At 36.4% G+C, this 27,239-nt stretch overlaps 4 protein-coding genes across 6 annotated transcripts; all 4 read right to left on the reverse strand.

The window, feature by feature from the left end:
- Positions 1-4,827: 4,827 nt before the first annotated feature.
- Positions 4,828-7,734, reverse strand: LOC103430266 (transcription factor MYB3R-1-like). Of its 2 annotated transcripts, none has more exons than XM_070826791.1 (9): positions 7,516-7,734; positions 6,880-7,058; positions 6,493-6,547; positions 6,223-6,280; positions 5,995-6,089; positions 5,752-5,855; positions 5,530-5,658; positions 5,308-5,417; positions 4,828-5,184 (listed from the first exon to the last, which is right to left on the reverse strand). In XM_070826791.1, the coding sequence occupies exons 1-8, from the start codon at positions 7,678-7,680 to the stop codon at positions 5,312-5,314; spliced, it is 891 nt and encodes a 296-aa protein (XP_070682892.1). In that variant the 5' UTR covers positions 7,681-7,734; the 3' UTR covers positions 4,828-5,184; positions 5,308-5,311. The 2 variants fall into 2 exon arrangements, with proteins under 2 accessions (XP_070682892.1, XP_070682891.1); XM_070826790.1 differs by having other exon boundaries at positions 5,308-5,422.
- Positions 7,735-13,186: 5,452 nt separating this feature from the next.
- LOC103441181 (la protein 1) lies at positions 13,187-16,362 on the reverse strand. Its single transcript, XM_008379886.4, has 10 exons — positions 15,951-16,362; positions 15,785-15,863; positions 15,523-15,672; positions 15,246-15,388; positions 14,960-15,108; positions 14,555-14,653; positions 14,086-14,473; positions 13,772-13,919; positions 13,571-13,652; positions 13,187-13,468 (listed from the first exon to the last, which is right to left on the reverse strand). The coding sequence occupies exons 1-10, from the start codon at positions 15,999-16,001 to the stop codon at positions 13,378-13,380; spliced, it is 1,380 nt and encodes a 459-aa protein (XP_008378108.3). The 5' UTR covers positions 16,002-16,362; the 3' UTR covers positions 13,187-13,377.
- Positions 16,363-17,461: 1,099 nt separating this feature from the next.
- LOC103441180 (uncharacterized) lies at positions 17,462-20,447 on the reverse strand. Its single transcript, XM_008379884.4, has 6 exons — positions 20,050-20,447; positions 19,127-19,254; positions 18,879-18,982; positions 18,667-18,754; positions 18,186-18,247; positions 17,462-17,954 (listed from the first exon to the last, which is right to left on the reverse strand). The coding sequence occupies exons 1-6, from the start codon at positions 20,160-20,162 to the stop codon at positions 17,802-17,804; spliced, it is 648 nt and encodes a 215-aa protein (XP_008378106.1). The 5' UTR covers positions 20,163-20,447; the 3' UTR covers positions 17,462-17,801.
- Positions 20,448-22,454: 2,007 nt separating this feature from the next.
- Positions 22,455-26,918, reverse strand: LOC103410743 (sulfite exporter TauE/SafE family protein 3-like). 2 transcript variants are annotated; one of them, XM_029106964.2, is made up of 12 exons: positions 26,172-26,918; positions 25,224-25,383; positions 24,597-24,797; positions 24,450-24,514; positions 24,218-24,245; positions 23,973-24,052; positions 23,805-23,891; positions 23,649-23,699; positions 23,330-23,551; positions 23,094-23,187; positions 22,813-22,953; positions 22,455-22,718 (listed from the first exon to the last, which is right to left on the reverse strand). In XM_029106964.2, the coding sequence occupies exons 1-12, from the start codon at positions 26,385-26,387 to the stop codon at positions 22,633-22,635; spliced, it is 1,431 nt and encodes a 476-aa protein (XP_028962797.2). In that variant the 5' UTR covers positions 26,388-26,918; the 3' UTR covers positions 22,455-22,632. The 2 variants fall into 2 exon arrangements, with proteins under 2 accessions (XP_028962797.2, XP_070682890.1); XM_070826789.1 differs by having other exon boundaries at positions 22,876-22,953; positions 26,172-26,890.
- Between the last annotated feature and the right edge of the window lie 321 nt (positions 26,919-27,239).

A 27,239-nucleotide genomic window follows, 5' to 3' on the forward strand; every position in this document is an offset into this window, starting at 1 on the left:
CGGGCTACCGTCGATGTTCACCATGAAATTAGGACAATTTGCATTGTTTCGTGAAAGTACCATGAAGAAGAAGAGATGATGGTTGCAGTGTGTGGGGTTTCCTAATTCACCGGAGGAATGGTGTAAAACAATCAGAAAATCACACAGGGAGGCCGGGTTTTGAAACAGATCGCATGGGTTGAAGGGGAACCCGGCCAGTTCCTCTCCTTCTCTACTTCCTCATTTCCCCTCGTTCCCCTATCTGATTCATCCCTCACTTCTCTCTTTTTTCTGATTGGCCAGCAACCCTCTCATTCGATTGGGCAGCAGCCCCTTCCTTCTCTTCCATTTTTCCTTTTCCCTGAATCCCTCTTCTTTTCTTTCATTACTCTCAAATAACCTTAATATAATAATATAGTTTGAATGCAAAGATATAAAGAAAGATATAAAATAGTAATATACCCACCTTGGATCGCTATATAAATATTTCGTACGTCTCACTAAACGTTGGTCCACGAAAGTCAATACCCTCGCCTCTAAGGCCATTTTCGTAAAATCACGCTTTTAAAATTTGTAAAAACATAGAATTAGGGACGGGTCGTCACAGTAGGCGTGGGTTGGTTTAGGTCGATTTTAGGCCAAAATCAAAACCAAACCAATCGACTCAGTTGGGCCAAAATTGTAAACCAAAACCGATCAAGTTGGGTCTAAAAACAGATCAAGTCAGTTAACCGATAGTGATGGGTTGGTTTGGATCGGTTCTCGGTTTGTGTGAAGACATAAATACATAAAAAATTTATCTCCCAAAAGCTACATAATGTAGCACCAATATGAGTGATTGCTCAAATGAAAGCACAAACAAAGCAGCCCAAGGAAAGCACCAAAGCAACAAAGCTACTTTCTCCAAATGGTCCCCCTGTTCTTCTCCAAAGGGACTCAAATTAATCAGGTTTAGTTTTCATGTGGTGGAAACATGGTAACTTGTAAATAACTAACCATATATATTCTTACACGTATTAATTATGATTAAAAAATAAAATTTAATATACGTGGGTTGGTTCGGTTAACCGCACCATAAAAATTTTGGGAACCGATTACCAAACCAATTAAGGTCGGTGCAGTTCAGTTTAACCACTGAAAATTAAAAAATAAGAATTAAAAATAAATAAAAACCAAAAACCAAGCTGCTAGTGCAGTTCAAGCGGTTTAATTGGTTTTTTTTTAAAGAATAAATTGTAGTAATGGTCCATCAACTTTAATCAAATTGGAGCAATGGTCCCTAAACTAAAAATCAATTCCATCGGTCCCTTAACTCATTAAAATGTGTATCTATGGTCATTTTCGTCAACTTCATTAGAATTTTGTCAAAATAAGTTATGTTGGAAGGACTATTGTTACAATTGGGGTCCCTCAACTCATCAAAACGTGTAACTATGGTCATTTTCGTCAACTTCGTCAGAATTTTGTCAAAATGAGTTATGTTAGAAGGACCATTGCTACAACTGGGGTCCCTCAACTCATCAAAATGTGTAGCTATGGTCTTTTTCATCAACTTCATCAAAATTTTGTCAAAATGAGTTATGTTGGAATGACTATTGCTACAATTGGGTTAAAGTTGAGGAATCATTGCTCCAATTGGGTCAAAGTTGATGGACTATTTCTCCAGTTGGATTAAAGTTGAGGGGCCAATGGTAATAGATTTTTAATTGAGGGACTTTAGTTGCACATTTTGATGAGTTGAAGGGCCAGTAGTAATGGATTTTTAGTTGAGGGACCATTACTCCAATTGAGTTAAAGTTAAGCGACCATTGCTACAATTTACTCTTTTTTTAAATGTCCAACCCTAGCTGAAATCAGTGTTTGAAATTTCCATAAAAACATCGGAAAAATCAGAGAAATATATGGAAATGGAGGATGAAGCCCGTATCAAAGGAACTCTTAAATTTCTAAAATCGACAAGTTTTGTTGATTCAGACATATCGGTTGAACATCGGCAAATTGCCATCTGCTGTTCCCTATAGTTTCATTTTAATTTTAACATTTTTTAGTAAACCTCAAAAATTTCTATCGAAGGCAACCAATATCGATATGCTAATTAATATTTCCACAAATTTGCATATCTATATTTCAAACAATATCAATATTTTAAACACTGGCTGGAACTCATAAATTGCATATAAAAAGATTGACTAGATAAACATTTTTGAAATTTGCATTTGAAAGAGTACACGGTATTATTTTTAGAGTGTTTTTGGCAACAATTCTTAGTGGACAACAATATATGTGAGGGAATAAATCAATTATAACCTTAAAATGATTGTTTTTTTTTTTTTTGGTGAATAGAGGGGTGAAGACACCCGAGATGAACTAATACATAACATTAATAACAATAGAGCAGCCCATAGGGGCGCCTACCAGATCATCTGTTAGATGTTGCATAAGCCATTGGGGAGGAAAATGAAAAGAATACAACCCAAGGTCCAAATTGTAGCTCCATTTGGCTAGTTGATCTGCAACATTGTTCACTTCCCTGAAAATATGTTTTAGCTCAAAATACTCAATTCTTCTTATCAAATCCTTACAACTCTTCAAAAGGGTCGTAAGGGGGTGAAAGGTATCTTGCACCGCCTGGTTCAATAGTAATACAGCAGAGGAAGTTTCCATCTCGATGAATAACCTTGATATGCCTTTTTTCAATAGGAAGTTGAAGTTCGAAATACAAACCCCAAACTTCAGCTTCTATAATCTGCCCTTACCCTAGATTAATAGAAAAACCTCTCAAGCAAACACCATTGTGGTCACGGAGAATTCCTCCAACATCGATGTTGCTTGAAACCATTTTTCTAGAGCCATCCACATTCAACTTGTGCCAACCAAAAATAGGAGGCACCCACTTCAACATAACATGCATCCGAGAAGGTGGTTTATCAATTTTTAGAAGGAAATCCACATAAAAAATTTGGTGGGTCCTCCATTTCCAGATATACCAGCAAGCAAAGACAAATAAATAATACCATGCTATCTTGTTAGACCACATTACCTTGGATGTCACATTAGCCATCAACCAGGCTTTCAAGTCCAAATTAAAAGTATTGCGCATTTGAGAAGGAATCCATAAAATATCTTAAGAATATCTCAAATGCATTCAACTCTACAACATTCCCTTATAATATGCATGATGGTCTCCAAAGGCCAAGAGCAAGCGTTGCAAGAGGAATCTACAGTTAAGTTTCTTTTGATTCTTTGCTCATTAGTAAATAATTTACCTTGACCAATGAGCAAGAGGAAGAATCTATGTTTGGGAGGGAATTTTGGGAGTCCAAATCCTGCCAATAAAAAACAGATCGTTCGTTTAAAGTAGGAGTGGTTATTTTGGTGAAGATATTATTAGGAGGAAATGATATTGCAAATGTACGTTTGATTGATTCAAAAATGCAAGACGTGTTACATACATTATTAAATGATCATTTTAAAAAGTCATCACATACCAAATTGGTGTCGGCAATCACCAGATTGAGTAACAAGGCATCAAAATTACCAAATTCCTAATAGTTTGAATTTTTTATTTTTTATTTTTGGGAGAAAGGGAAATATATTACCCACAAAGAAACAAAACACAAGAAGGGTCCAAATACACACAAAGAACAAAATAAAAAAATGGACCCTAAAACACACAAACAAAGCCCAAAGAAAGCCTTGGGACCCAGCACAAAGACATCACACAACAAAAGAAACCCTAAATCACAGCTATTGTAGCTGCTCCTCCTGCCGTCGACACTTCCCAATAATTCGAAGCCATCTCTGCCACAAGGACCTGCCATCACACCATCTCGAGTCCCAGAGTTGAGGAAGAAAACAGTCGCTCCATCCTACACAAACCACCAAAACGATGGCCACCATAGAACAAAGGAAGCTCGCGAGAAAAGAGATCCCACAAGCGACAGCGCCAACAAGGGCGAACAATGGGAAGAACCAACAGGGGTCAACAAAGGTGGTGGTGCGAACACCCAAGCCAAAACTCTACACACCTTCCCATGGAACAGCGATAAATCATGGTGAAAACTGGTGGAATCGAAATTAGGATTGGTGGAAAGAAAATGGAGCCAAGTGATGATGTTGGTATAGGGGAAATGACCGAATGAGATGGATGAAACGGGTGAACCAGATTTGAGGCTCAGGATGATGAAAACAGAGTCAAACAAAGTACCATGAAGATGAGATTGTGGGAAGATCTAGAAGGAAACGGGGCTGGGGTTATTACAAAATACCACCGGAGAAAGAAAAAGAACAAGATAAAGGGAAATCAAGGGACTGCCACCGGTCTTGCCATGGCAAGAGTCAGCGACGACGCAGAAAATCGAACACGGAGTCACTTACAAAGTCAGTGAGAAAGGCTCTCACTAGAGAGAAGTTAGACAAAGCATAGTTTGAATAATTTACCACTCACTTTCATGATTTTTTGATAGTTTAACTCCATCCATAAAACTAGACACATCTTCAAATATTGGTAAAAAAAAAAGGAAAGGATAATAAAACTTGAATTATATTAATGAATTACTGTAATATATGACAATTTAAGAAAAGAAATTGGAATTAAAATTAAAAAAGGAAAAGTGAGAAGTGGAAGAATAAAACTACGGTTATGTGTGGGTGAGAAAGTTTTAAAAAATGCAAAAACTATATGTAAAATTACTTTTATGCCCATAATTTTGTTCTCTAATATTTTCTTTCTGTTATGTATGAAAAGGTGTAATAGTAATTTCATAGTTTTTGCTTGACACATGAAATTCTATTAATATGTAATTTAGATGTTATATTACTATTTAAAACGAAGCAAAAATAAATAAATAAACAAATAACAAGCTTATTTTGTAGCTAAGAGAGACAATCAACAAGCAATTGTGCTAATAATCCCTAATATAATCTCTAGAGTATTGCACAAATTTTTGATCCCAAAACAGGTTCGTGCCGATGACTCGATGACTCTTGTGAAGCTCCAAATTCCGGCGACCACCGGAATTATCATCGGTCTCGTGAGGCTCAAAAACAAGAACTAGGACAACCTTCTCAAAGCCTGTTTATCTGCACCCCTTCAACAATTAAGATGTCGGACTTGAGAAGCTTTTTGGCACTAGAGGAAGATTTTACATTTTCTGTATCCTTCTTCTCCGGCAGGACACAAAAGTCGAGAGCGTGACTCTCCACCTTCAAAAAAAACTCCCACGATGATCAGCTGATTCCGTTACAATGATAAGAAAACAAACTGCTCAATGAACTGATTGAAAACCCTACACCAAAAAAATTACGAAAAAAAAAAACGGAGCATACCAATTCACGAGGAATTCCTTGCCCCAACTTCAAGTATGGATAGTACTTCATCTTCACAGAATCCAACTTCTTCTTCAGAGAATTGTTCCAGTGATTTTTTATGGCATTGTCTGTCCTGTTCACCATGCAAGCATAGATATATCAAAACTGTTGCAGGTGCACGAGAGTAAAAGGAAGAAAGCCCTGGCACACCAGTAGTAGCAATGCAAAATATCGGCATACCTTCCAGGCAAGAATCTCGTTATCTCTGCCCATTGGTTCCCGTAAATTTGATGAGCACGAATCAGAGCAAACTCCTCGGCCTGTGTCCATGCGTCTTTCTTTATGGCAGGATTAAGATGATTATGCCACCTAAAAGTAGTTCAAACACGGTAAGAAAAAGAAAGAAATACTAGATCAGGATTGTACTAATATAGTCATCCACAAAAGATCCTGTTATCATACCTTTCCCGACACTGCTTACCAATACGTCCAGGTAAATGCTGTGCAATACTGCACCAATCTTTTGGGCCATATTTTTCCACCCACTCAATAATAATATCATCCTCCTAATCAATTGTGGAGAAACAAATAGAAAGGAAACATTTCATATAAAAAGAAAAATGTGTTGAACCGACAAAAAAAATCTCAAGAAACAAAATTAGGCAAGGGAATGAACACAAAAATCAGATGCAAGTAGTGCAATACCTCTTTAGACCATGGACCTTTGACCATTCTTGGATTCAAGACTTTCTGCCATCTATGTAGGCATTGCGTATCAGTCCGACCATTGAAACACTCCGCTACAAATGGCCAAGTATGCAATTAAACAATGCGCTGAAAGTATAAAGATTAAAATGTAGCATCAACTGAGATAAAAATGAACAGTCTCATGACATGGCAATAAAGATGGACACATCAGTAACAGAATTATACCTATTTTTTTCCAATTCTTTCCTTTAAAACGCTCAACTGCCCTCCGCAAGATCTCATCCTGAATTCACAAAGAATAAATGATGCACGCCACATATTCCATAAAGAAAGAGGGATAACGAACGAATGAGAAATATTTATATAACTAAGAAAATGTATTAAAACAAAAATGCAGTGAATTCAACAGCAACTTTTCACATCAGGTGTTTATATGCACCAAACCATAAACTTAAGCACCTTGTTTGATAGTGTGTTGTATTAAAGAGAATTTACCTCTTCAGGTGTCCACTGTCCTTTCGTAGAACGCCTTATAGGCCCGCTAGTCCTCCTACAAAAGAGTTGCTTAAATATTAGACAAAAATTGAGTGGTAAAACTAATTCTCGGTTAATGAAAATTTTACCATAATAAAACAAAAGGAAAATGAGAGAGAGATTCCTAAACATGGAAGATATTGAATTAACAAGGGCCAACCGCTAAGAACCAATGAACATATGCACTTCAGTTAACAGTTTCGAGAACGCACTGAACAGATCCTTGTTGTTCATTATCCTTCTTCGATTTAATTGAAGATGATCCAGTAAGTTGACAGCAATAACCACGATCTTAATTATTATTATTAAGCTGTTCAATGAAGCAAATTTTCAATAGAATTGAATTACCCATGAAGAACTTGAACATTCTGAATACTGTCACAGAGCTCTTCTGAAGGAGTAGAATTCAAGTCAAGCTGCATAACCGGATTCCTACACAACGACACCCTCCAGTATTTGGACTCGTAAGCATTATAATCACCCAAAGCAATGGTAGGACCAACCTTGTTGAACACAAGACCTGCAACCTGCAAAAACACAAGAAATTACGATACATTAAGCACTAAATCAACGACGAAAACATATTAAGAAATGAATAATTGTTAATCCAAACTCAATTGTGGTTTCAGGCAAGTTAATTCCAAAATTAATCAAAGCTGGCATACAAAAACAAAACATTCACCAAATTCTATCCACTACAACTTCAAAAAATGAGTCCTCGATTTCAAACTGAAAAAGGGGATTGATGAAATTTGTAAATTGATTGTATCAAACTCAAATTTAGCTGAAAATCAATGAAATTTTTTGGTCAAAACCCAGGAGATTAAGTCCTCACATACTTAGAAATTATCAAGCAATTAAATTCAAACAAACCCAATACACACACAAAGGTTCAATTTCTGAACCGGGAAAGCCTCAATTAAGCAATTCAATCAAAATAAGAAAATTTCAAATTTAGTGAAATGAAAACCCTAAAGCACTGACCCAACTGAGCTTGGAAGAGCGAAGAACAGAGATTTCACGGAGACGAAGAATCGACGAAGCGATTGCAACAGAGCAAATTTGAAGATCGAAACGAAGAAATGGAAGATTTGAAAAGAGATCTGCAGAACAGTGCAGAGAGAGAGAGACAGGTCCGTATTCAAACATGAAGTGGGGATAGATCGAACGGTGGGGTTTAAAGGTCGAGCAGGTTTGATAGAACCAGCGGTGCAGATTTAAAGGTCGAGCAAGTTTAAATGTATGAATGGATGCCGGACTTTGTAATAACGAAAAACCAACGGTGCAGATTTAAATGTCGAGCAGGTTTACATTAAAAAGTTAATCTTGGTACTATTTATTTTATCTTTTATTTTGTCGTTATCGTTAAAACTCAAAGTTTTCAAATTTATTTTTACAGTCCAAAAACAGTGATCTGTCGTTATTATTGAATAACATGTAGATCTCAAATTTATTTTTTGAAAAAACAAACAATGAACTCCACTAACAAAGAAAAATTGAAAAAAGTACCTCGAATACTTTATAAATAATAACGATGATCACGTTTCAACGAAATAATACAAAATATAAATTAAATAGCATGAGGATCTATATTTTTGTTTCAAAGAAAAAGAAGGTCTGCAAAACAACAATGAACTCCATTAACGACGAAAATCTGGAACTCAACCTAAAAAAGTTAGGGGTAAAATCGATAAATCATAATTTATTATAGTTAGGCCATTTTTAGTTGGACTACTTTAATATGAGTCTTGTACTAATCATTAAACAAAACTTATAACATGGGTTTTTATTAAAACTAAAACTTTTCAAATTATTTTCATTAATTTTCCTTTTAATAATCTGCATTAAATTCATTTAATTACAAAAAGAGATAAGATTTCCTCCATATTCAAATGCCCTAACATGAATCTGAATTGATTGTCTGAGACTCATATCTTTTGTCTTAGTCTATGCAATAGCGGAGCCAGGAATTATTTGGTGGGTGGGCTAAACTAAAATTATTACTAGGAGGTCAAATAGTTAAATTTTTTTGTTACTTACATAAAGTTACACAATGACAAACTTGAAAGCAATAATTTAAAGTAAGAAATTTAGAATAAAACAAGTTTCAACTAGATTTAACAAAGAAAACATTTGAAGTTGCAACTTATAGTAGAAAGAAACATACATCATCAATCTTGTCATAACAACTTAACAGATAAAAGAAAAAGTACTTATTCAAGTTGTGCCCTTCGATCCTTAATGGAATTGAAATCCTTGGTTATTTCTTCTGAATCAATCTTTTCGGCAAGCTCTTTTTCAATGTACACAACCATTGAATCTGCTAGAAATTCACTTTCCATCTTGTTGCGACGTCTTGTTTTAATAAGATTCATTGCTGAAAAAGCTCGTTCAGTAGTTGCTGTAGAAACGGGAAGAGTTAATAGAAGTCGAATTTACCTATCAATCAAATAGTACCTTTTGGACCTCTTTGTTTCAACAAATCCCCGACATAATTCCGAAGTAGTAGACATTTTTTGAAAGACAGGATGAGGCGATACGTCTGATTCATAGATTTTCAACTCACATCTCAACGTATGTAGCTCTTTTTATGTGAAATCCATAGAATAAAATTTCTCTGCAAGCTTGCAAATGTGATCAATGTTGAACGCCTTAAAAGCTTCTCTTGGTTCTAAAGCTGAACTGAGAATAAGAAGTTCCGTTGCCTCCTCACTAAACCTGCTATTTAGCTCTGCCAACTGAAAATCTATTGCATTATTGAAGATATCAATGTGATAATGATGCTCAAATGTAATATGATATGTTTGCTGACAAGAATGGCCAGTTCCTACTTTGTATTGAGCATTCATATCGAGCATATCAACGTCATGTTTTTTGCAGAATAAACTCACTTTATCAATAAAGGTAGCCCAACCATCCAATCGCAACTTCTAGAGGACATCTTTTGTAGTAGTGACTAGATTCATAGCATTCAGAATGTCTTGTGACTTATTTTGCAGTTCACGACAAAGGATATCAGTGATTCCCATGATCTCCTGCAATAGATGCAAGATGAAAATAAATTCAAAAGATCTGATTGCATTATAAGCACCAGTAGCTTCCCCATGCAAAGAGTTTGTAGCAGATCTATCATTCTTTATGTTCTCAAGTACTGTACAAGACGCGTCGTACATATGTATCAAGTCACACACTGAATCATAATGAGAACCCCAACGAGTAGCTCCAGGTCGATGTATAGTACCGATTTGATTAGCTCCTCTTCCCGTCTAGAGTTCACCAGCACCCACCAACCCTTCAATGTTCACTGTGTGCAACCTGCAGCTGAGTATGACGCTTTGGATAAGTAGTAATAACATTTACAATTGAACCTAATGTTGAAAAGAATAACCAGATAACATCTACTTCTTTTGATGCTGCAACTAATGCCAATTGCAGTTGATGAGCAAAACAATGCACGTAATAAGCAGATGAACACTCTTTAATAAATAAAGATTGTAGCCCTTTTCACTGACCTCGCATATTACTCGCACCATCGTAGCCTTGACCTCGTAACTTGTTTATAGGCAACTCATGGAAAGCAAAGACTTTTTTTTTATCTCCCTGTGAACTGTTGTTGCAGTAGTGTCTTCAACCCACACAATATCTAAAAACCGTTCTCGTAGAAAACCATCATTATCAACAAATCTTAAAATAATGGCCATTTGCTCTCTATGAGCAATATCATGTGCTTCATCAACAAGAATACAAAAAACACCATCCCCGACTTCTTCATGAATTTTTCTTCGTACTATGTTGGCGAGAATGTTCAAAACCTCCTTTTGGATCATGGGTGAGGAATATTTGGCATTTTTTGGTGCATTTTCTAAAACAACTGCAGCCACCTTATCATTAAACTTGGCTGTATGCTTTACCAATTCAATAAAATTCCCACGATTTTTCGAACCCATTGATTCATCATGTCCTTTAAAAGGACATGCTTGAAATGTAAGTCATCGAATACACTCAATTGTAGCCTTGAGTCGCAACCGATTCTTCAAAATTTCTTCTTTTGATTGTCGATTAATAACCTTGTCAACATGCTGAGATGGATTCATCAATTCCTCCACACGTGAAACACAAGTATTATGTAATGAAGATGGACCTCCAATATGAGAAAGAAATATACAATTCTTTCCGTCGTTAACTCTTTTCCAATTGTTAAACCCATCAACAGTTAGTGTCGGACGACTTGCTGGACCAATCCCAAAAAGAAAGCATGGGAAACAATATACTCTATCTGTTGTCAGAGAATATTCTAACCATGGAAATTGTGAAAACCAAGAATACTGAAATCGACAATATTGTGATCCAAACCGAGACCTAGGATACTCAAGAAATTTCGGTTGGTAAGGCCCAACTTTGATATAAGCACGTCGAACTTCATCTTGTTGATTAATATGATGCTCATGTATTTGAATCCGTTTCCCCGGGTCTCGTTCCAATTCCAAAGAAGCATCATCAAAAACTTTTTCTTGAGGTTCAATTATATTAGATGTCTGGTGAGAATCATGAGGCTGCTTAGTTGATATTGGTGCGTTATCATTAGATGCAGAAGGTATATCACTCTCTAATTTATCACCATCATCTCTTTTTTTGAAAAATGAATCAATAGTTCTTAATCTCTTCATTGAAGGTTAACCTAACAAATTGAACAACAATAATGCAAGTTTATATAATAAATTATATTTCTAAGAAATCTATTAGACTATCAGAAAAAAAAAATTAAACTTGAAATCGAAATTTTAAAGTACGAATTCTTAAAATTAAAGAAATAAACAAATAAAATCATCAAGACATAAGAATAAAGTGGTTAAAAACTTACCTGATAAGAAAAATCAATCAGTTTTCTCACTTGTAATGTATGCTTGGTTTCTGTGAATTGCAGTGTAGAGACGAACCAAGATCCTCTCCTGAGCAATTCCCTAGGGATCCTAGGGATCCTGCAATCTTGTCCGTTCATCGTATATCGTGCGGTTAGAAATCATTTAAAATTTAAATTTTAAAATTCAAATATGAATAGTACCTAACGAAAACTGACCGCACGATATAAAATGAATGGACAAGATTGCGGGATCCCTAGGGAATTGCTCAGGAGAGGATCCTGGTTCGTGTAGAGACGACACAGATGGGACGAAAGCTTTTCTGAAAGTGACAGAAACCCTAAAAGTCGAAATATAATAATAAATTAGTACAACTCCTAAGAAACCTAAAATAATAAAATAATAAATGTACTTTTTTAAAACCGGATGGCTATCCTAGAAAACCTAATCTAATCACTATACTACTCCCTAGGACCCTAGAAACTAATCAAATAAAATGACTTAATGGGACGTGTGTCAGTGTGCGTGTGCAATTTGAAATTTAATAATAATAAATTTTGATATTGATTAAAGTAAATAATTTATTTAATATTTATTAACTCTTACTTTTTTTTAAAATCAGTCTTTTTGTTCAGAACTTTTACTTATTGGGTGGGCTTTAACAATTAAAAATAGTAAAATAATCTAAATTATCAGTATTTTTAACTTTAAACAACTAAAACTCGCCCTATGCTAGAGCCCACCCTAGCCTTGTTAGTGGCTCCGCCGTTGAGTCTATGCTCAATTACTCTCTTTCAAAACTTCATTGTATGACTCATTAACTTAGGGTTGGTTTGAGATTGTGGTGCTTTAAAGAAAAAAAAAACTTATTATATAATCTAGAACATTAAATGTATTTGGTAAAACAAAACCAAAAAATAATAAAAAATAAAAATTTAACCACTATCAATGAAAATAGAAAAGCATAGAAAAATAGAAGCAGAACCTACCATGGTTTTTTTTTTTTTTTTTTTCAAAGCATAGTAGTCAATGCTTATTTATTGAACTTTTTAAATGACAAGTATGCTCCCACATACAAAATTACAATCTTTACCACTACATTATTAACTTTGACAATTATTATATTATATTAAATACTATATCATTTTTAGTTATTTAACATATTCGAAGCAATTTATTTAAAAGTTCATCAAACACTCCGACATTGTTTTTTTTTTTTAATTAAAAGTACTTTTACAAAAAATATGTTTACCAAACACTTAACAACTTTATTTTACAACTTTTTATTCTCATAGTAGAATCAATTTTTTTTAAAAAACATCACAATACCAAACTAGCCCTTAATACCCTTATAATCCTCGAATAATTTTTAATTTGGCTTGAATATTTCTTATGAACCCAAAATTTGATATGAATGCATATAAATTATAAGGAAAACTAATGAAAAATGCTTGAAAACTTTAAGTTTTAACGATAAAGACAAAATAAAGGGTAAAGTGAATAGTACTAGGTTTGATTTTTTGTGTGTAAAAATGTGATTTTTCGTTAAAATAAACAGTACCGCGGACTTTTCGTTAAAACTCCCTAAATTATAACATGGGGAAGGTCGAAAACAAAACTCAAAAATCCTTTAGGACCAATTTGGTACTCTACGTGATACCCAACAGGCCCTAATTTTTTTTTAATAATTCACCAGATTCACTAATAAGATTTTCTGAGAATTTCAAGGCCATCCATAAAACTAGCCAGACCTTCAAATATGGGTAATTATTAGTTTATTGAGAAATCAAGAAAGGTTAGAGGAAAATAAACTATAAAATTATATTATTCGTGTTACACGGACAAGTACTAGAACAACAATATTACTGTTTGAAACGAAGCAAAAATTACCAAGCTTTTTTATAGCTAAGAGAGACCAGCCTCTGTCGAAAACGTATTGCAGAATATTGATCCGAAAACATGATCGAGGGGATGGCTCTCGTGTAGATCAAAATTTGCGGACTTTACTGGGGCGACCACCGGATTTATCATTGTCTCTTGAGCGGCCTTTCCACCCACCTCGATGGTGCTTGCCTCCCCTGGTAAGCACAAACATAAATCGCAAAACATAAGAAATGGGAACTCATGATCCGGGGAGAAAACTATGGCGCTGATAGGGGTGTGTAGAATTTAAAACTAACCTTCCTCCACGGTGGTTCTTACTATCGCGGAATTTTTCTTGGTTGCCACGGAAGAGGCTCCAGTACTCCTTTTCCGCCTCACCTGAAAGATTGGCAAGCAGAACAACATTCAATACAAGAGGAGGAAACTAGTATTCATGACGCATCAAGCTCCAGGATATAACCACTACAAATGAAATAAAGGTGAAAGTTGCTGCTTACCACTGACTGGTTCCAAAGTAGCGATGAAATTCTTCACAGCCAGACCTCCTTGCTCGGTAAAGACTGCAGCTGCACGTGCTTTCTGAGCTGCTTCAGGTTCTTCAAACCGAATGTATCCTGATTCTTCTCCGATCTTGAAATCAATGTACTTCACATGACAGAAACGGGTGTGAAAATGTCAGAACAAATCACCAGAATACACTCAACCATGATGAAGGCAAAGAATCTACCTACAAATTGTTAAAGAGTACTGTAATTAATAACGCACTGCATAGAGAAATCCAAGCCATAAAGTATGAGAATAATTGTGATACCTTTACGGTGCCAAACTTTTCAAAGACAGCCTTCAAATCCTCACGCAAAACAACATCCATGTTATCTTTGTATGCGGCAGCATTCAATCTTTCTTCCTTCTCTCCACCCTTTGGAACGGAACCTTCTGAAGACTTTTCCCCATCTCCAGTTTCCTTCACGTCATCCAAACTATTTTTCTCATCAGAATTTTCCTTATCCTTAGCATCCTCCCCAGAAACTTCTACATCTTCATTAGCTACTTTAACATCTTCTGACGCCTTATTTTCTGTTTCTTCACTAGTACCATTTGAACTACCATTAGCATTGTCAGGTGTACCACTAACCACTGCAGGACCTTTGCCGGACAAGCTCTTTAAAGTGAATGCAACAATCAAGCCTTTAGGGTAGCTGTAACATCATAAGAGAAGTTAATCAGGTTAAACACCCAAAGAAGAAAAATATGGAAATCAAATAAGTGTATCCACTTACTCAGCTTCAGCTTTTGGGTTATTCTTGCCCTTTGTACTTGTACCAGGTCGGGCCTCATATTCCTTTACCTCTCTTTCTCTATCGGCATCAAAATCCCTCCTGAATCACACATACTCTATTAGAACATGCAGATATACAAACAAGGACTCGTAAGAACAAAAAATACAGAATCATAACAAATACAAAAAAAATTATTTGTTAAGCTGCATTTCGTATCAAACGAAAACAAGTTGACAGAGGAGAAAATTACATTATAAAAGAACCAGATTTGTTTTATTTCAATTACCTGCCAATGCCTTTTTGTATTGTCAAAACCTAATTAAACAAAATTGACAAAAAAAAAAAAAAAAAAAAAAAAAAAACAGATTTTCTGTATGACAAAGGTATGCAAGAAGTGAAACTTACTTCGGCTTCAGTTCTAACTTAACACCTGCACATTCCAAAGGTTGCTCCAAAATCTTATTGGCTTCTTCCTCAGTTGAAAACTCAACCAAAGCAGTGCCACAGAGTAGCTTTTTGTCAGCAACATGGCGAGGCAGCCTCACGCTGTTAACCTGAAGCAATTGAGAACAAATTCTTACAAATGCAACATTAATAGAAAGCGCAAATCTTTTTACAAAATACTGAAATACGAAAAGATAGTAAGCAACAGTAATTCAATGCCACTTAATGATGGTGCAGCAACCAATACCTTGGCAAATTGTCTAAAAAAAGTTTCGACATCTTCAAGCTTCACATCAAACGCAAAAGGCGAAGCAGCTACTGTTCTTATGTCAACCTGCTCTATCACCTCCTCCGGCTTCAGCATTTCATTAGCCCTACCAACCTTTGTCCCTAAAACACATAAAAACACATAATACGATTTATTCGTCATCGAACAGAAACAAATTTTGTTAACAAAAAGCAGCATTTCAGTTAAAAATTTACTCTCCTACTTGCATTCTAGTGATTACGAACAGGGAGCTCACCGTCTTCCGAAAGTTTTAGAGTGGCAGATAGTCGAAGCGTTTCGGCAACGGCCTTTATGGTAGCTTCGGGGACACTGTCCGGCTTCACATCCCCCAAACTGAGATGATTTCTCATCCGACTAAACGAGCATATCAGAGCCAAGCTAACCACTAACGGTCAAATTCAAGGTCAATTCAAAACCCAGAAATCCAAACCTTAAACAAAAATTACAAAAAATTAATTTACTTAAGACTTGAAAAACATAAATTTGATAAAGGATACGTCCATCTTCGCTTTCGCCAATCGTTTTACTGAGAAAATCGTCCCTCGGAAGATTGCTGTCGCTGAAGTAAAACTCGACCTGAAAATTACAAAAAAAAATAACATTCTGAAATTTGATAAACTCGAATAAAATCGATCAAAATTTGGGAGCGTTTGAACACCGAACCTGGCGGATCACTTTCTTCGAGGTTTCTTCGTCCAAAGAAGGCGTCGCCATTGTTAAGAGGAGAGAGAAAGAGAGAATGACTGTGAAACTGTGGTTTCGCTCCCGAACAGCGAGAGGGAAAAGAGGAGACAGAGAGGGATTCTAGGGTTTTGGAGGGGGATACTTTCAGCGTCGTTTGGGCTTCTTCAGTTTGTTTTTCGGTTTAAGTAGTTTTTAAGTGGGCTTTACTTATGGCTTGTTTGTCGCCCAGTTCTCTGCTCCGAGATGCTCCAGTTTTCTGCCACGTAAGCATATAGGAGAGTTGGGACCCACCAGGGTCAAAGGCTGGAGAGAGAGATGGGCATCTAATCCCCTGCTGTACTGCAGTTAAGCTTTAGATTCTGCTCCGATCAAATGCTTGAAGATCACACGTGAGTACGTGAGGTGACGAACACCGTGCTAAATGTTCAGCACGTCCTCGCATTAACCTCTCCCACGTTAAAATCTTCCTTTTTTCTGGCGTATTAATCTCTCACACGTTAAAATCTTCCTTTTTTTTTTGGGCTTTTATCTTAAAATAATTTCGAAATTGGTATAATCTTTTGCTTTGATCCTTGACAATGAAAATCGATAAAAATTAGTTTAAAGTTTAAATGATGCATGTATTTGAATTTTGAATGCTGGACCGCCCGATAGTTGTGACAAAATTCATCTCTATAAATACGTTTGAGTTCACGCAGCAAGAACAAAGCAACCTTCCCTCTCCCATCGTCCACATTTGTATATGGTTGTAACTTGTAAGTCGATGTCGACTACATTTCTATGCTATGCAGGACTAAGTTTCATTGGATTTGAACCCTAAACGCATTCAACCCGAATCTGTTGGGAAATTTGCTTCAACATTATAAGCACTTGGTCTTTTTCTTACTCACCTAATCAGACCAAAACCGAGTCGAAAACGAATTCATCTTCCAACACAAGAATTCATCTCTACCCCTAAAATTGAATCTCTTGTTTGTCAATGGTGTTAAAAGTCTTGGTTTAGCTCCACAGTTAGTTCCGCTAAAGCTTATGCCTTGAAACATTTCTACAAACGAAATCAAGAGTTTATCATCACCATCGTAAATTCCAAATCAATCCAAGGAGGTCTAACAATTTGAATATAAATGCTCCTCAAACATTGAATCAATTGGTACTAAATTCGGGATGGAGCGGTATGGACCACATGTTTACAGATAATCCCAGAAACGGGGAATCAATTAAGAACATCCGAATAAGATTCGCATAAATCCAGCTGCACACAAACACGACATACATTTGCACTAAATAACTTGCATGTACAGATACAAACACAAGCATACAAATATTAGGGTTCCCTGTCATTCATTTTACTCTCTTAAGCTAGCAATATTATTTTGTTAACTCCCTTCCCCTCTCTCTTTTTCCTCTGTGTGCGCGTGCGTGTGCGCGTGCGTGTGTGTGCTTGGTAGTAAATCATTCACAAACTGCAAATATAAATAACTAAATAAGGGTTTTAAAATGATGTAAATCCTTTTGCAAGTAAATCATTCATCATCTTGAATGAAGTTTAATTTTTGTGTATCACCATTATGATACACAGACAACATGCAGTAACAAGAAAGAGATACTCCCCGACCCAACCCTCACCCATAAACCCAATTTGTTTTCTCCCTCCGTTTTTTGCTTTTTCTCTTTTTCTTATCGTCGTCAACGAAATAAAAGGTTTAGGACATTTTATATTTCATGAACGGATGCAAATTTTAGGACTAACTCACAAACTGAATGAAAAACTCTTTTCTTCCTGGGCAGCACATAGCAGCCATCTTGCCCAACCTGTAGACAATGATATCATTACATGAAGTCCTCTTCCAGTTCCTGCAATGACTTGTTTGCTGATGCAATTTGTTTGTTAGATGTCATATTTTCAGAATTCATCAAACCTTTGTAGCTCCTTAGTTCTAACTGTCTCTCCTTCTCAAGTCTTTCCATCTCCTCGCGTCGTTTCTGCAAAATAGTTTCATTAAAAATTAAATTGTTTTGTTCAACACAAGAATATGATATATTACATTACAACAATGCAAGATACAGCCTAGATGCAATATGAGTTGATCAAAAACAAGTTCTAGTACTCTTACTAAGTTCAAGATTCAGTTAACCATTACAAAATCCAAAACCCGTTCAGCTAAGTGCAAGTCAAGAGCAAAAATATTGGCCAAGACAGGAGGTGGAACTTACCTTGTCCCTCAGGAACTGCTTTCTCTCAGCTCTTTCTGCTGCATTAACCGCTTCTCGCTCAGCTGCAGTTACATTTTTTGCACGTTAGCTATCACTCCATTGCACCAGAAATAGATAAGGATAGCATTTGAAGTCCACTATCACTTACTATATCCATAAATACAAAAGATACATAAGAAATAGTAGACCAAGTGTCAACTTTCCTCCATAAAGAGCAATATGAGTACTGCTTTTCAAGATTAGATTTTTAGAGCCATATTGTAGACAAACTAAAGAGGTCGTACTTGGTGCGATGGCAAGTGCCTTCGCTCATGAGCGGTAGGTCTCGGGTTCGAGACTTGGGAGCAGCCTCTCCATAAATGGGGGTAAGGCTAGCCGACATTCACCTCTCCCAGACCTTACGTAAAGCGGGAGCCTTGTGCACTGGGTACGACATTTTTATTGTAGACAAACTAAAATGAAGCTGAGACTAAAACTTTACCTTTCAAATCAGGCTTCCTTTCCACTTTTGTCCTGTTCAATCTATTAACTACCTCGTTGATCCGTTTCTCCACTCTCACAGTTCGAACCTTAACAAAGTGTCAAAGTTAGACAATGATCAGTATCTCCGTACATGTTGAACCCAATGAAAATACAAACTACATGGCATGGCTTGATTCCGCAAAATAATATGTATATATTGTAGAACCTCACCATCTTTGAATTGTAGAAACCAACTTGACCAACATCCATGGAGGCAGTTTTCTTCAAATTGGACCAGGGAGTGTAAACAACATCAACATTGTTCACCTTGTTGCCTGCAAAATAATACATCATTAGAACACGGCACCACTGCAGTATCCTAAATAAGACCAGAAATATGAAACCCTTTTAAGAGACGTAGATGAAATTAAAAAGTGGAACCAAATTACTCTAAACATAAGAATCTGTTTAGATAATGCCTTGGATGGAATTTGCTTTGACAAGTTGAGCGCAATCCTCCAGTAATCCTTCACTTATATTGTCAATGGTCTGTCCTTTGTGCAATCTAACATAAACATGGGCAGACGACATTTTATCCACGTGGAACCTGTAACGTGAAAATCCCATCAGGAAAATCTTTAAGCTTGCATAGCACAAATTTCCTACTAATAACAAGTCTTTTCTTTCATTGTTGTTGAGTTACTAATAACAAGTCCAGACAATCAAAAGCAGAATAATGTGCAAGCATGGTCCAAACTAAACAAGCAATTACTCGAAAACCGCTAAACATGCATTTCTTAAACATTAACAATTACATGGCAGTACGAAAAAAAAAAAAATTCATCCTTATATATAAGTGCCTCAACAACATAATAAGCAGCCGCATTCAAAGTGCTTATGCAGTTAAGGAAACACGGAATCACAAAGCTGAAACAATGTGAAAGAGGATCAATTCAGTCGTTAAGCTGCTCAGTATCAATTGGCAAGCGATCAAAGATTACGTGAACGGTCAACGATTACGTGATCGGTCAACGGTTACGTGAACTGCACAAACAATCTCAATCATCGCCACCCCTCCCCCCTCCTGGTAGAAGGAACAGATATACTATTTATACCGGAAAGAACGATCATCTTGATTCTGTCACTGATTACATTAAGCAAGCTCCAAACATTCAAGCTACATAATCTGCTTCTTCATTTGTGAGGAAATTGTAATCCCACCCCCCCCCCCAATCTAATCCCCAAATTCGAGTTAATTCTTGATTCTTGACCAGAAAATTCCAAAACTTGACAAGAAATGTAATTGCAAATTTTTTATCTTTCTAATGAAAAGTTGGGACAAATTGCGAATTGGATTGATAATCCGAAAAATTGGTGACAGAGAATTGGGGGAGGGAGTTACCAAATGTCTTCGGGGAAGCCATATTTGATGAGCTCCTCGTTCTCGAACTTGTCGAGGCCCATGAAAATGGTGAAATCGCCGACGTCCGATCGAGCTTTGAAGTAGAACACCATGTTTCGCCCTTTGGAATTCGATCGCCGCAGAAGAAAGTGACAAACTTTGAGGACGAGCTAGGGCTTCCGAGTTCCACCTTCCACCTTTCCAATTGGAAATTTTGGCCACTGGAACGTCTTTTTATTTTTTTTTGTTTTAATTTTTGTTTTTCAGGTTTGGGCCTGGGTTTGAAAATTTGGCAAAACGTGGCAATTTCCACGAACGTTTGACGACGTGTCGCTTGGACTAGGGAATCGAACCAAATCCTTTTTGACTTCAACGTACTGAGAGATTATTAGTGTGTCCAAAATCTAAGACGGTGCATCTTATGTTAACATATAAATAGAGAATTTTTAATTTTAAACGCTCCTCCATTTGTATTATGATATATGACATATGTGCTCGTATTCTAGGCACACTGAAAAGTCTTCCTCAAGCAACTTTGGGGAATCTCGGATCAAATCTCTTCTGTAGAGATAAATATATTTATATATATTTTTTATATATGCAATGATATTTTACGCTAAAGGTGAGGATTAATTGAACCACATTATGTACAAGCATCAAGCAATTTTGGGGGATCTCAGATCGGATCTCTAGTGTAGAGATATTTTTTTTTTTATATATGCAATGATATTTTATGCTAAAAAGGTGCGGATTAATTGAACCACATTATATATCAGCATAAAATATTGGTATCGAAATCGTCATTCACAAAAATAAGATGGAATTTAGGTTACAAGCTCCCTGAGCTACAAGGTAAGCTCCCTGAACTACAAGGTGTAATTGACATAACTTTCGAGGTTCAATTCAAGAATCCCTCGCGAGTCATACATTCGGAGGCAGATTGTTTGCCCTCTTGTTTGGGTGCCCTTCTTATCCCGTCCTATTTTGTGCGGTCAGGTTAAGCTACATCAACATTTTATATTTTTTTTATAGATATAATAAGACAAAAAGTAATAAGAATATAAAATATTGATGTGGCTTAACCGTGACATCACAAATAAGAAAAGATGGAAAGAGCATCCAAACAAGAGGGCGGACAATCTGCCTCCCATATATCCCCAACTTGCAATTTCGTAATTAATTTGGCAGACCTTGCAAGTTTGGCAGTTTTGTTGTATTGAAAGAAAGTCGCAAAATTAAAGTGGCTTATTTTGCAATGTCTAATTGTGAAAATTCTAGACTACATCTAACCGTTAGATGATGGTAATACTAAGTACTAAGGAATTAGTTTGGAAATGTTTTTAAAATGACTAAAATCATTTTTGGTGAAAATATCTTTTAAACAAATCCTTAGTAAAAAACGCAAGTAAATCCTGGAGCACTCAAATCCAAAAACATATTCTCTAAAAGCGATTCCAATCATTTTAAAAGCATTTCTAAATGAACTCAAAAGTGTTGTAGCCAAATCCCAAAGGAGTATGACATACATAGTTGAATTTAATGACTAGATATGTGAGAATGACTAGTGAAAATCAAGCACCATTGTGGCCAACCACTCCTCTCCCCCTCATTTTTTCAAACCCCACCTCAACAATCGGAAGAAGAAAAAAAAAAACAAACAAACCAGTTAGATATGAAATCAAAAAAATTTAGATGATAAATCTAAGTCGCGTAAAACGTAGTGTCGTATAATAATATGCGTCAATGTATAGTAGAAGAGCTTTGATAGCAAATTACAAATTCATAACGTTGAAACATTCAATTTATGCAACTAAAATGATTATATGATGTTTCTCTTGAGTTAGGATATATGATTAATTAATCAATCATATACCCTTGGAGTGTAATATTAGTTCTTATCACTCTGATTGGCTGCTGACAAGGATTGAGTGTTATGATGTTATCCCAAGCTGTCCAAAAAAGGCTGCGTATTTTCTAATCAATCTTATTGGCAACTACGTACGTGCAAAAGATTCCACCAGAAGCAAGAATCTCGTAGCTTAAGTAATTAAGAGCAAACAGTTGTGTATGTGTTCGAGGTTTTGTGTTCGATGGTTCGATTCCTCCCTCTGCAATACCGGTTGTATAAAAATGAAAAGATTCTCATCCAAAGCAAGAATCTTGTGGCTCAAGTGAACAAAGAGCAGGCAGTTGTGTATGTACTCGAGGTTGGTTTGATTCCTCACTTCGCAATACCGGTTGTATAGAAATAAAAAGATTCTCACCATAAACAATAACCTTGTAGCTCAAATAAACTACCAGCAGGCAATTGTCTATGTATTCGAGGTTCTGTGTTCGATGGTTTAACTTCTTCCTCCCCAATGTCGGTTGTATAAAATTAAAAAAAAAAAAACTATCTAACAAAGTAGAGAAAAGTAGTAACTAGCTCACACATTACTGACCCACAATTTTGGGGCAAAACACAAATTTGACCTAGTAAGTACAAAAACTTTGACAAAAAACAGAACCTAGTAGTAGCAGAACACAGTACAGAGTTCATCTATGAGAACCCTAGCAATTTTTTCCCCTTTAAAAGAAGACATTTTATACATCATACTTGCAAAGGTTTTCGAAACCCATGTATTCGTTCCGGTTAATCTTCCCGATCATGTTCGATATCCCAACTCCACCTGAAAAAACAAAAACAAAAGAGAACAAATACCTCTCAGAATTCAGGGTGTTAACTCAACTTGAAGTGAAGTTTGTCGACGAAAAAAAACTCACCTAGTGAGATTGCACTGACAAATATGGTAAAGGCTAGAATGAATATGATCAGAGATGCCCTACCGAATAGTATAATCAGCCTTCTCACAATGTGCTGTCCTACCAACGCTGCAACAGTGGCAACCGCGGTCAAGTAGACAGCTGCAGAAAGATTGGAATGTATGTGCGTTAATATACAAATTTAGACGAACTGTGAACTACTAGCTCCATCTGTCTACAACTGGATAAAGAATGACAATTTTGTAGCGAACTATCCTTGGCGTTGCTTTGATAAAACTCACCGTAAGGAACTGGAAAACGTTTTAGAAGGTAGTATTCTACAACGGACATGGATGACGAGAATGTCATTGCAAATGTGGCTGTGGCACTGGAGACCTGCAACGTAATCACCAAGAAGTTTTAGAACAAACTAAACCGTTGATGATGGCCTTTTATTTTGTTTAATAACTCTCGGTTAAAAAGATTCTGTGTCATTATTCAAGATCATGTTCATGTCAAGGAAAATCACAAAACTCACCTGCGGGGGGATTCCAAGCTCCAAAAACAGCGGTCCCATGATAAATCCTCCACCTAATCCAAGCAACCCACCTACGATTCCTGCAATTACACCAAAGAGACAGTAGATAACCAGCTGGTGCACTTTCCAATCTGTCCCTTCCTCTCCCTTAGATGCTATTACTCTCCGTCCCTGGTAAAGGCTCACTGCCTCGTACATAGATACACCAAGGGAAACTGGGATCTGCAGAACATGGAAACAGTGACTCGTTCCTGACCGTTCAGGTATTGAATTTTTACAGGTAACATGCAGAGAAACAAATACATTCACACCATAGTACCTGTAACAAATTCACTACCCAATATGCTGGAGAACAAGTAGTTGTGTGTTGCTGTGGAAAAGTCAGATGGTAATCACCCGTTAGCTCCACAATGTCGTATAATCAAAGGAATTTGCAATAAAAAATTTCTGATAGACTAGGTAAAGAGATGGAAACCTTGGCAATTTGCAGTGCAAGAAATGCAACCCAGACGAAAACCAGAAGTCCAAGCTCCTTCCAGCAAACATTCTCAATAACCGAGACCTGAAATGGTCATCAAGATTTAGCTTCGAAACTCCATCAAAATTATAACAGTGTCTGTGCAAGTACTGTGCGTGCACTCACCTCCTGCTCCTTGGTTTCCTTTTGCTGCTCATTCGCTGGGCCGCTTGGGAGAGGCTTGTATGCCACATTCTCACCAGCAGCTGACCAAACAAGAAAATATATGGCATAATTGTAGGAATCAACTACAACAACAACAACAAAGCCTTTTCCCACTAAGTGGGGTCGGCTAATATTGTAGGAATCAACTACGAGTAAAAAATTCTAATGTTTTATAGAACATTTGAGCAACAGTAGAACAAACTCACCAGCTGACTCCAAATGCCTAGCGGCCTCCTAAAATCCAGAAAAAAAAGCAACGGTTAGCAAAACATTTAGTAGTGCAATATATGCATTTCAGAACAACTTAAAACCCTAAATTTAAATTGAAGTCTTGTTTATTGGCATATATAACTATGGAGGTAGATAATACGTACTAAGGTGACATGATCTATCGTGATCTTTGAATTATCGTAATAACAGTCAGAAATTTAGCATTACCTTCTTCATAATGGTTTCCTTTTTCCATGTTTCAACACCCTTGAAGAACGCCTTTGTTGATGTACCTGAAAACGACAATAGTAAGCATTTGAAGTATTCAAGCGTAAGGCCAAGAAAGTGGAACCTAAGTAATGATTGGTCCATTACCAATAAAGAGAACAATCAGCAAAACTGTGACCATCCAATCAGCAAAGATCACGTTGAAAGCCACTCCGATACTAATGCCCAGCATGAGCATCGGTTGGATGAGTACAGCCAAATCATAGTCAATAATGGGCATATTTATTGTCGGATGCCTTAGCTTAAGATTATAGTAGACAGTTGAGCCAGCTGCACCCATGATCATACCTGAAACGAAGCAAAATGAATCCACGATGATGTAACTTCCAGTCAGTAATTCAATATAACAGTGAAATCACCATGTAAAAATCAATGTAGTTTGAGAAAACAATTTTATAGGTCTCAACCATGAAAAGGACTTAAAAGCCTATCCACTAAAACTACCACGACAAATTAACACAGCGTAAGAACTTCAGGTGTCACACCGAGGAACTAAAATCAGTTGACAGTGATCTGTGATAAAAAAAAAAAAAAAAAAAAAAAGTCAAGTAGTATGAGAAAAACCTTGATTCAGTTCACACAGCCAGCACATTTGAACAATGATACCGCTAGCGTTGCTTCTGAAGCAGTTCAACATACACTGTATTATATAACTACCATTTCAACAATACATAGTTTCTTTCCTATCAAAAACACCAGAAGAGCTTTTCTTACATTTCGATATAGCTGTTGCTGACTTCGGATCAAACCCGATGATTAGGCTAAGCATAGGAACGAAAATGCCACCACCACCAACACCGCCTACACTCCCGAAAGCAGCTCCACAGAATCCAACAATAGAACCCACAATAATTTGCCACCCAAATTTCATTTCCTATAAACCAAAATTCACAAAATCCATTATTTACAACCCTCTTATAGTTAGTTTTCTACGAGCATATAAAAACAGAGGAATTAGCAATAAGTATCCAATTTAACACCGCTTTGCCTTAAAATCCCAACTAACACATATTTATGATTTATCCACATGATGTGTATTTGTTGATATGCATGCATTCAGGCTTATACCAATCTACCACATCTATTTACAAGGAACAGGATCAGGGGTAATCTTAGATTCTTACGGCCCATTTGAACTGACATTTTCTAAAAAGTACTTCTGGCCATAAGAATTTTTGTTAGAAGTTCTAAACGCATTTAAAAATAGGAAAACTAATGAAAAGGACTTGAAAACTTTGATTTTGAATGATAAAGACAAAATAAAGGGTAAAATGAATAGTACCATGATTGACTTTTTAGTGTAAAAATATAGTTTTTCGTTAAAGTGAACATTACCGGATGCTTTTCGTTAAAGTTCCTTTTCAAAATTTATTACAAGCCAGTGATTCTTGAAAACTGCTCGAAGCGTTTCTTAAAAAGTGCTTCATGACCAAAATGTTTTAAGTTTCACTACTCAAACTTATTCAAAACTGCTTGTCCAAAAAAAATAAATAAGAAAAACTTATTAAAAAGTGCTTTTTGATTGTCAGGAAGCGTTTTTTTATTATAAAAAAGCTGGTTTTATTGTCAGAAACCATTTTCAGCTGGAAAGTAAAGTATACTTCAAGATTAAACAGAAAATTCAACCAAAAGATAGAGTTAAACAGGTTTTGTGGGGTTTACCGGCCAAACATGATGATATCCCGATTTTTCGGATTGCCATAAGAAATTCACAGCTTTGAGAAGGTAATTAGATTCGGATCCCTCTGTTCCGTTGAACCTCGAACCTTCATGCCTCAGGCCTCTCTCCGCCGAAACAAACACAAAAGCCGCCGCAAAGTGAAACATCACCATTGCCACGGATCTCAAACCCTGCCATTTCGCTCCAAACGCCGCCATATCAATAAAGCCACCACCTTTCTTCTGTTTGGTTGCCGAGAAAGCTAAAGGAAAAAGTGGGTTTTTCGTATGATAGATTCAGAGAGGTGGGTTGGGAAAATGGGAGAGAAATGAAGAGCTTTATAGGTCAAAGGGTCAAAACCCAATGGATTATTTCTGCTAGAAATGGAAAGAGAGAGAAAAAAATAGGAAGGACAAGAAAAGCGCTCTCTCTCTCTCCCTCTCTCGACTGTCGATCTATGTCTCAAGCTTTCTCTCTCTAGATTTTGTCTGGTTTTGGATTGCAGTGGAAGTGGGTGGTGAAGGATGAAGGCTTAATATAGGAGAGATGACGAAATGGGGTTTGGTGGGTGAACGACAGATATGTGTGAAAGGTGTTTGCTTCTTGTTTGGATTCAGTAACGGAGTCGGAGACGAGAGAGTTCCATTCCATACAAGAAAAACAAAAATCAAATAAGGAAAATGTGATGAGGAAGAAGAAGATAGAAACGCGAGAGAGATGTAATTTGCTTGCTTGAACTTTCTTCTTGTTTTATGCACATGAATCTCTGATCTCTACACGTGGGATAATTGTTTGGCATGTTGTTAAAGAATTAGGGTTCGTTTGGATGTGCTTTTAAAATGACTGAAAACGTTTTTAGAGAAAATATTTTTGGGTTCTAAAAGAACTTTCTTTATGCTTCTTCTAAGAAACACTTTAATGATTTTCTAGAATTTACTTGTATTTTTACTAAATATTGGCTCCAAAAACATTTTCACTAAAAACACTTTTATTTATTTTAAAAGCATATCCAAACAAGTTCTTAGAAATTTTTTTATTGATTAACCTGCTATTTATATTGGTAACACGTC

This window comes from Malus domestica, chromosome 08 (assembly GCF_042453785.1).
Source record: "Malus domestica chromosome 08, GDT2T_hap1".
Lineage (NCBI taxonomy): Eukaryota > Viridiplantae > Streptophyta > Magnoliopsida > Rosales > Rosaceae > Malus > Malus domestica.

What these genes read in the sequence shown, in the direction of transcription:
- LOC103430266 (XM_070826790.1), bottom strand. Translation starts at nt 7,680, where the DNA reads ATGTTTGAATACGGACCTGTCTCTCTCTCTCTGCACTGTTCTGCAGAT. An exon ending in GCTCTTCCAAGCTCAGTTGG is followed by an intron (nt 7,059 to 7,515) that starts GTCAGTGCTTTA and finishes GTGTTTTTGCAG; the next exon opens with GTTGCAGGTCTTGTGTTCAA. An exon ending in GGTAAGCAGTGTCGGGAAAG is followed by an intron (nt 5,659 to 5,751) that starts GTATGATAACAG and finishes AACTACTTTTAG; the next exon opens with GTGGCATAATCATCTTAATC.
- LOC103441181 (XM_008379886.4), bottom strand. Translation starts at nt 16,001, where the DNA reads ATGGCGACGCCTTCTTTGGACGAAGAAACCTCGAAGAAAGTGATCCGC. An exon ending in TCTAAAACTTTCGGAAGACG is followed by an intron (nt 15,389 to 15,522) that starts GTGAGCTCCCTG and finishes TATGTGTTTTAG; the next exon opens with GGACAAAGGTTGGTAGGGCT. An exon ending in AAAAGTTTGGCACCGTAAAG is followed by an intron (nt 13,920 to 14,085) that starts GTATCACAATTA and finishes TGTCATGTGAAG; the next exon opens with TACATTGATTTCAAGATCGG.
- LOC103441180 (XM_008379884.4), bottom strand. Translation starts at nt 20,162, where the DNA reads ATGGTGTTCTACTTCAAAGCTCGATCGGACGTCGGCGATTTCACCATT. An exon ending in GGCTTCCCCGAAGACATTTG is followed by an intron (nt 19,255 to 20,049) that starts GTAACTCCCTCC and finishes TTCACGTTACAG; the next exon opens with GTTCCACGTGGATAAAATGT. An exon ending in GTTTCTACAATTCAAAGATG is followed by an intron (nt 18,755 to 18,878) that starts GTGAGGTTCTAC and finishes CACTTTGTTAAG; the next exon opens with GTTCGAACTGTGAGAGTGGA.
- LOC103410743 (XM_029106964.2), bottom strand. Translation starts at nt 26,387, where the DNA reads ATGGCGGCGTTTGGAGCGAAATGGCAGGGTTTGAGATCCGTGGCAATG. An exon ending in AGGAAACCAAGGAGCAGGAG is followed by an intron (nt 23,892 to 23,972) that starts GTGAGTGCACGC and finishes TGACCATTTCAG; the next exon opens with GTCTCGGTTATTGAGAATGT. An exon ending in ACGTTTTCCAGTTCCTTACG is followed by an intron (nt 22,954 to 23,093) that starts GTGAGTTTTATC and finishes ATCTTTCTGCAG; the next exon opens with CTGTCTACTTGACCGCGGTT.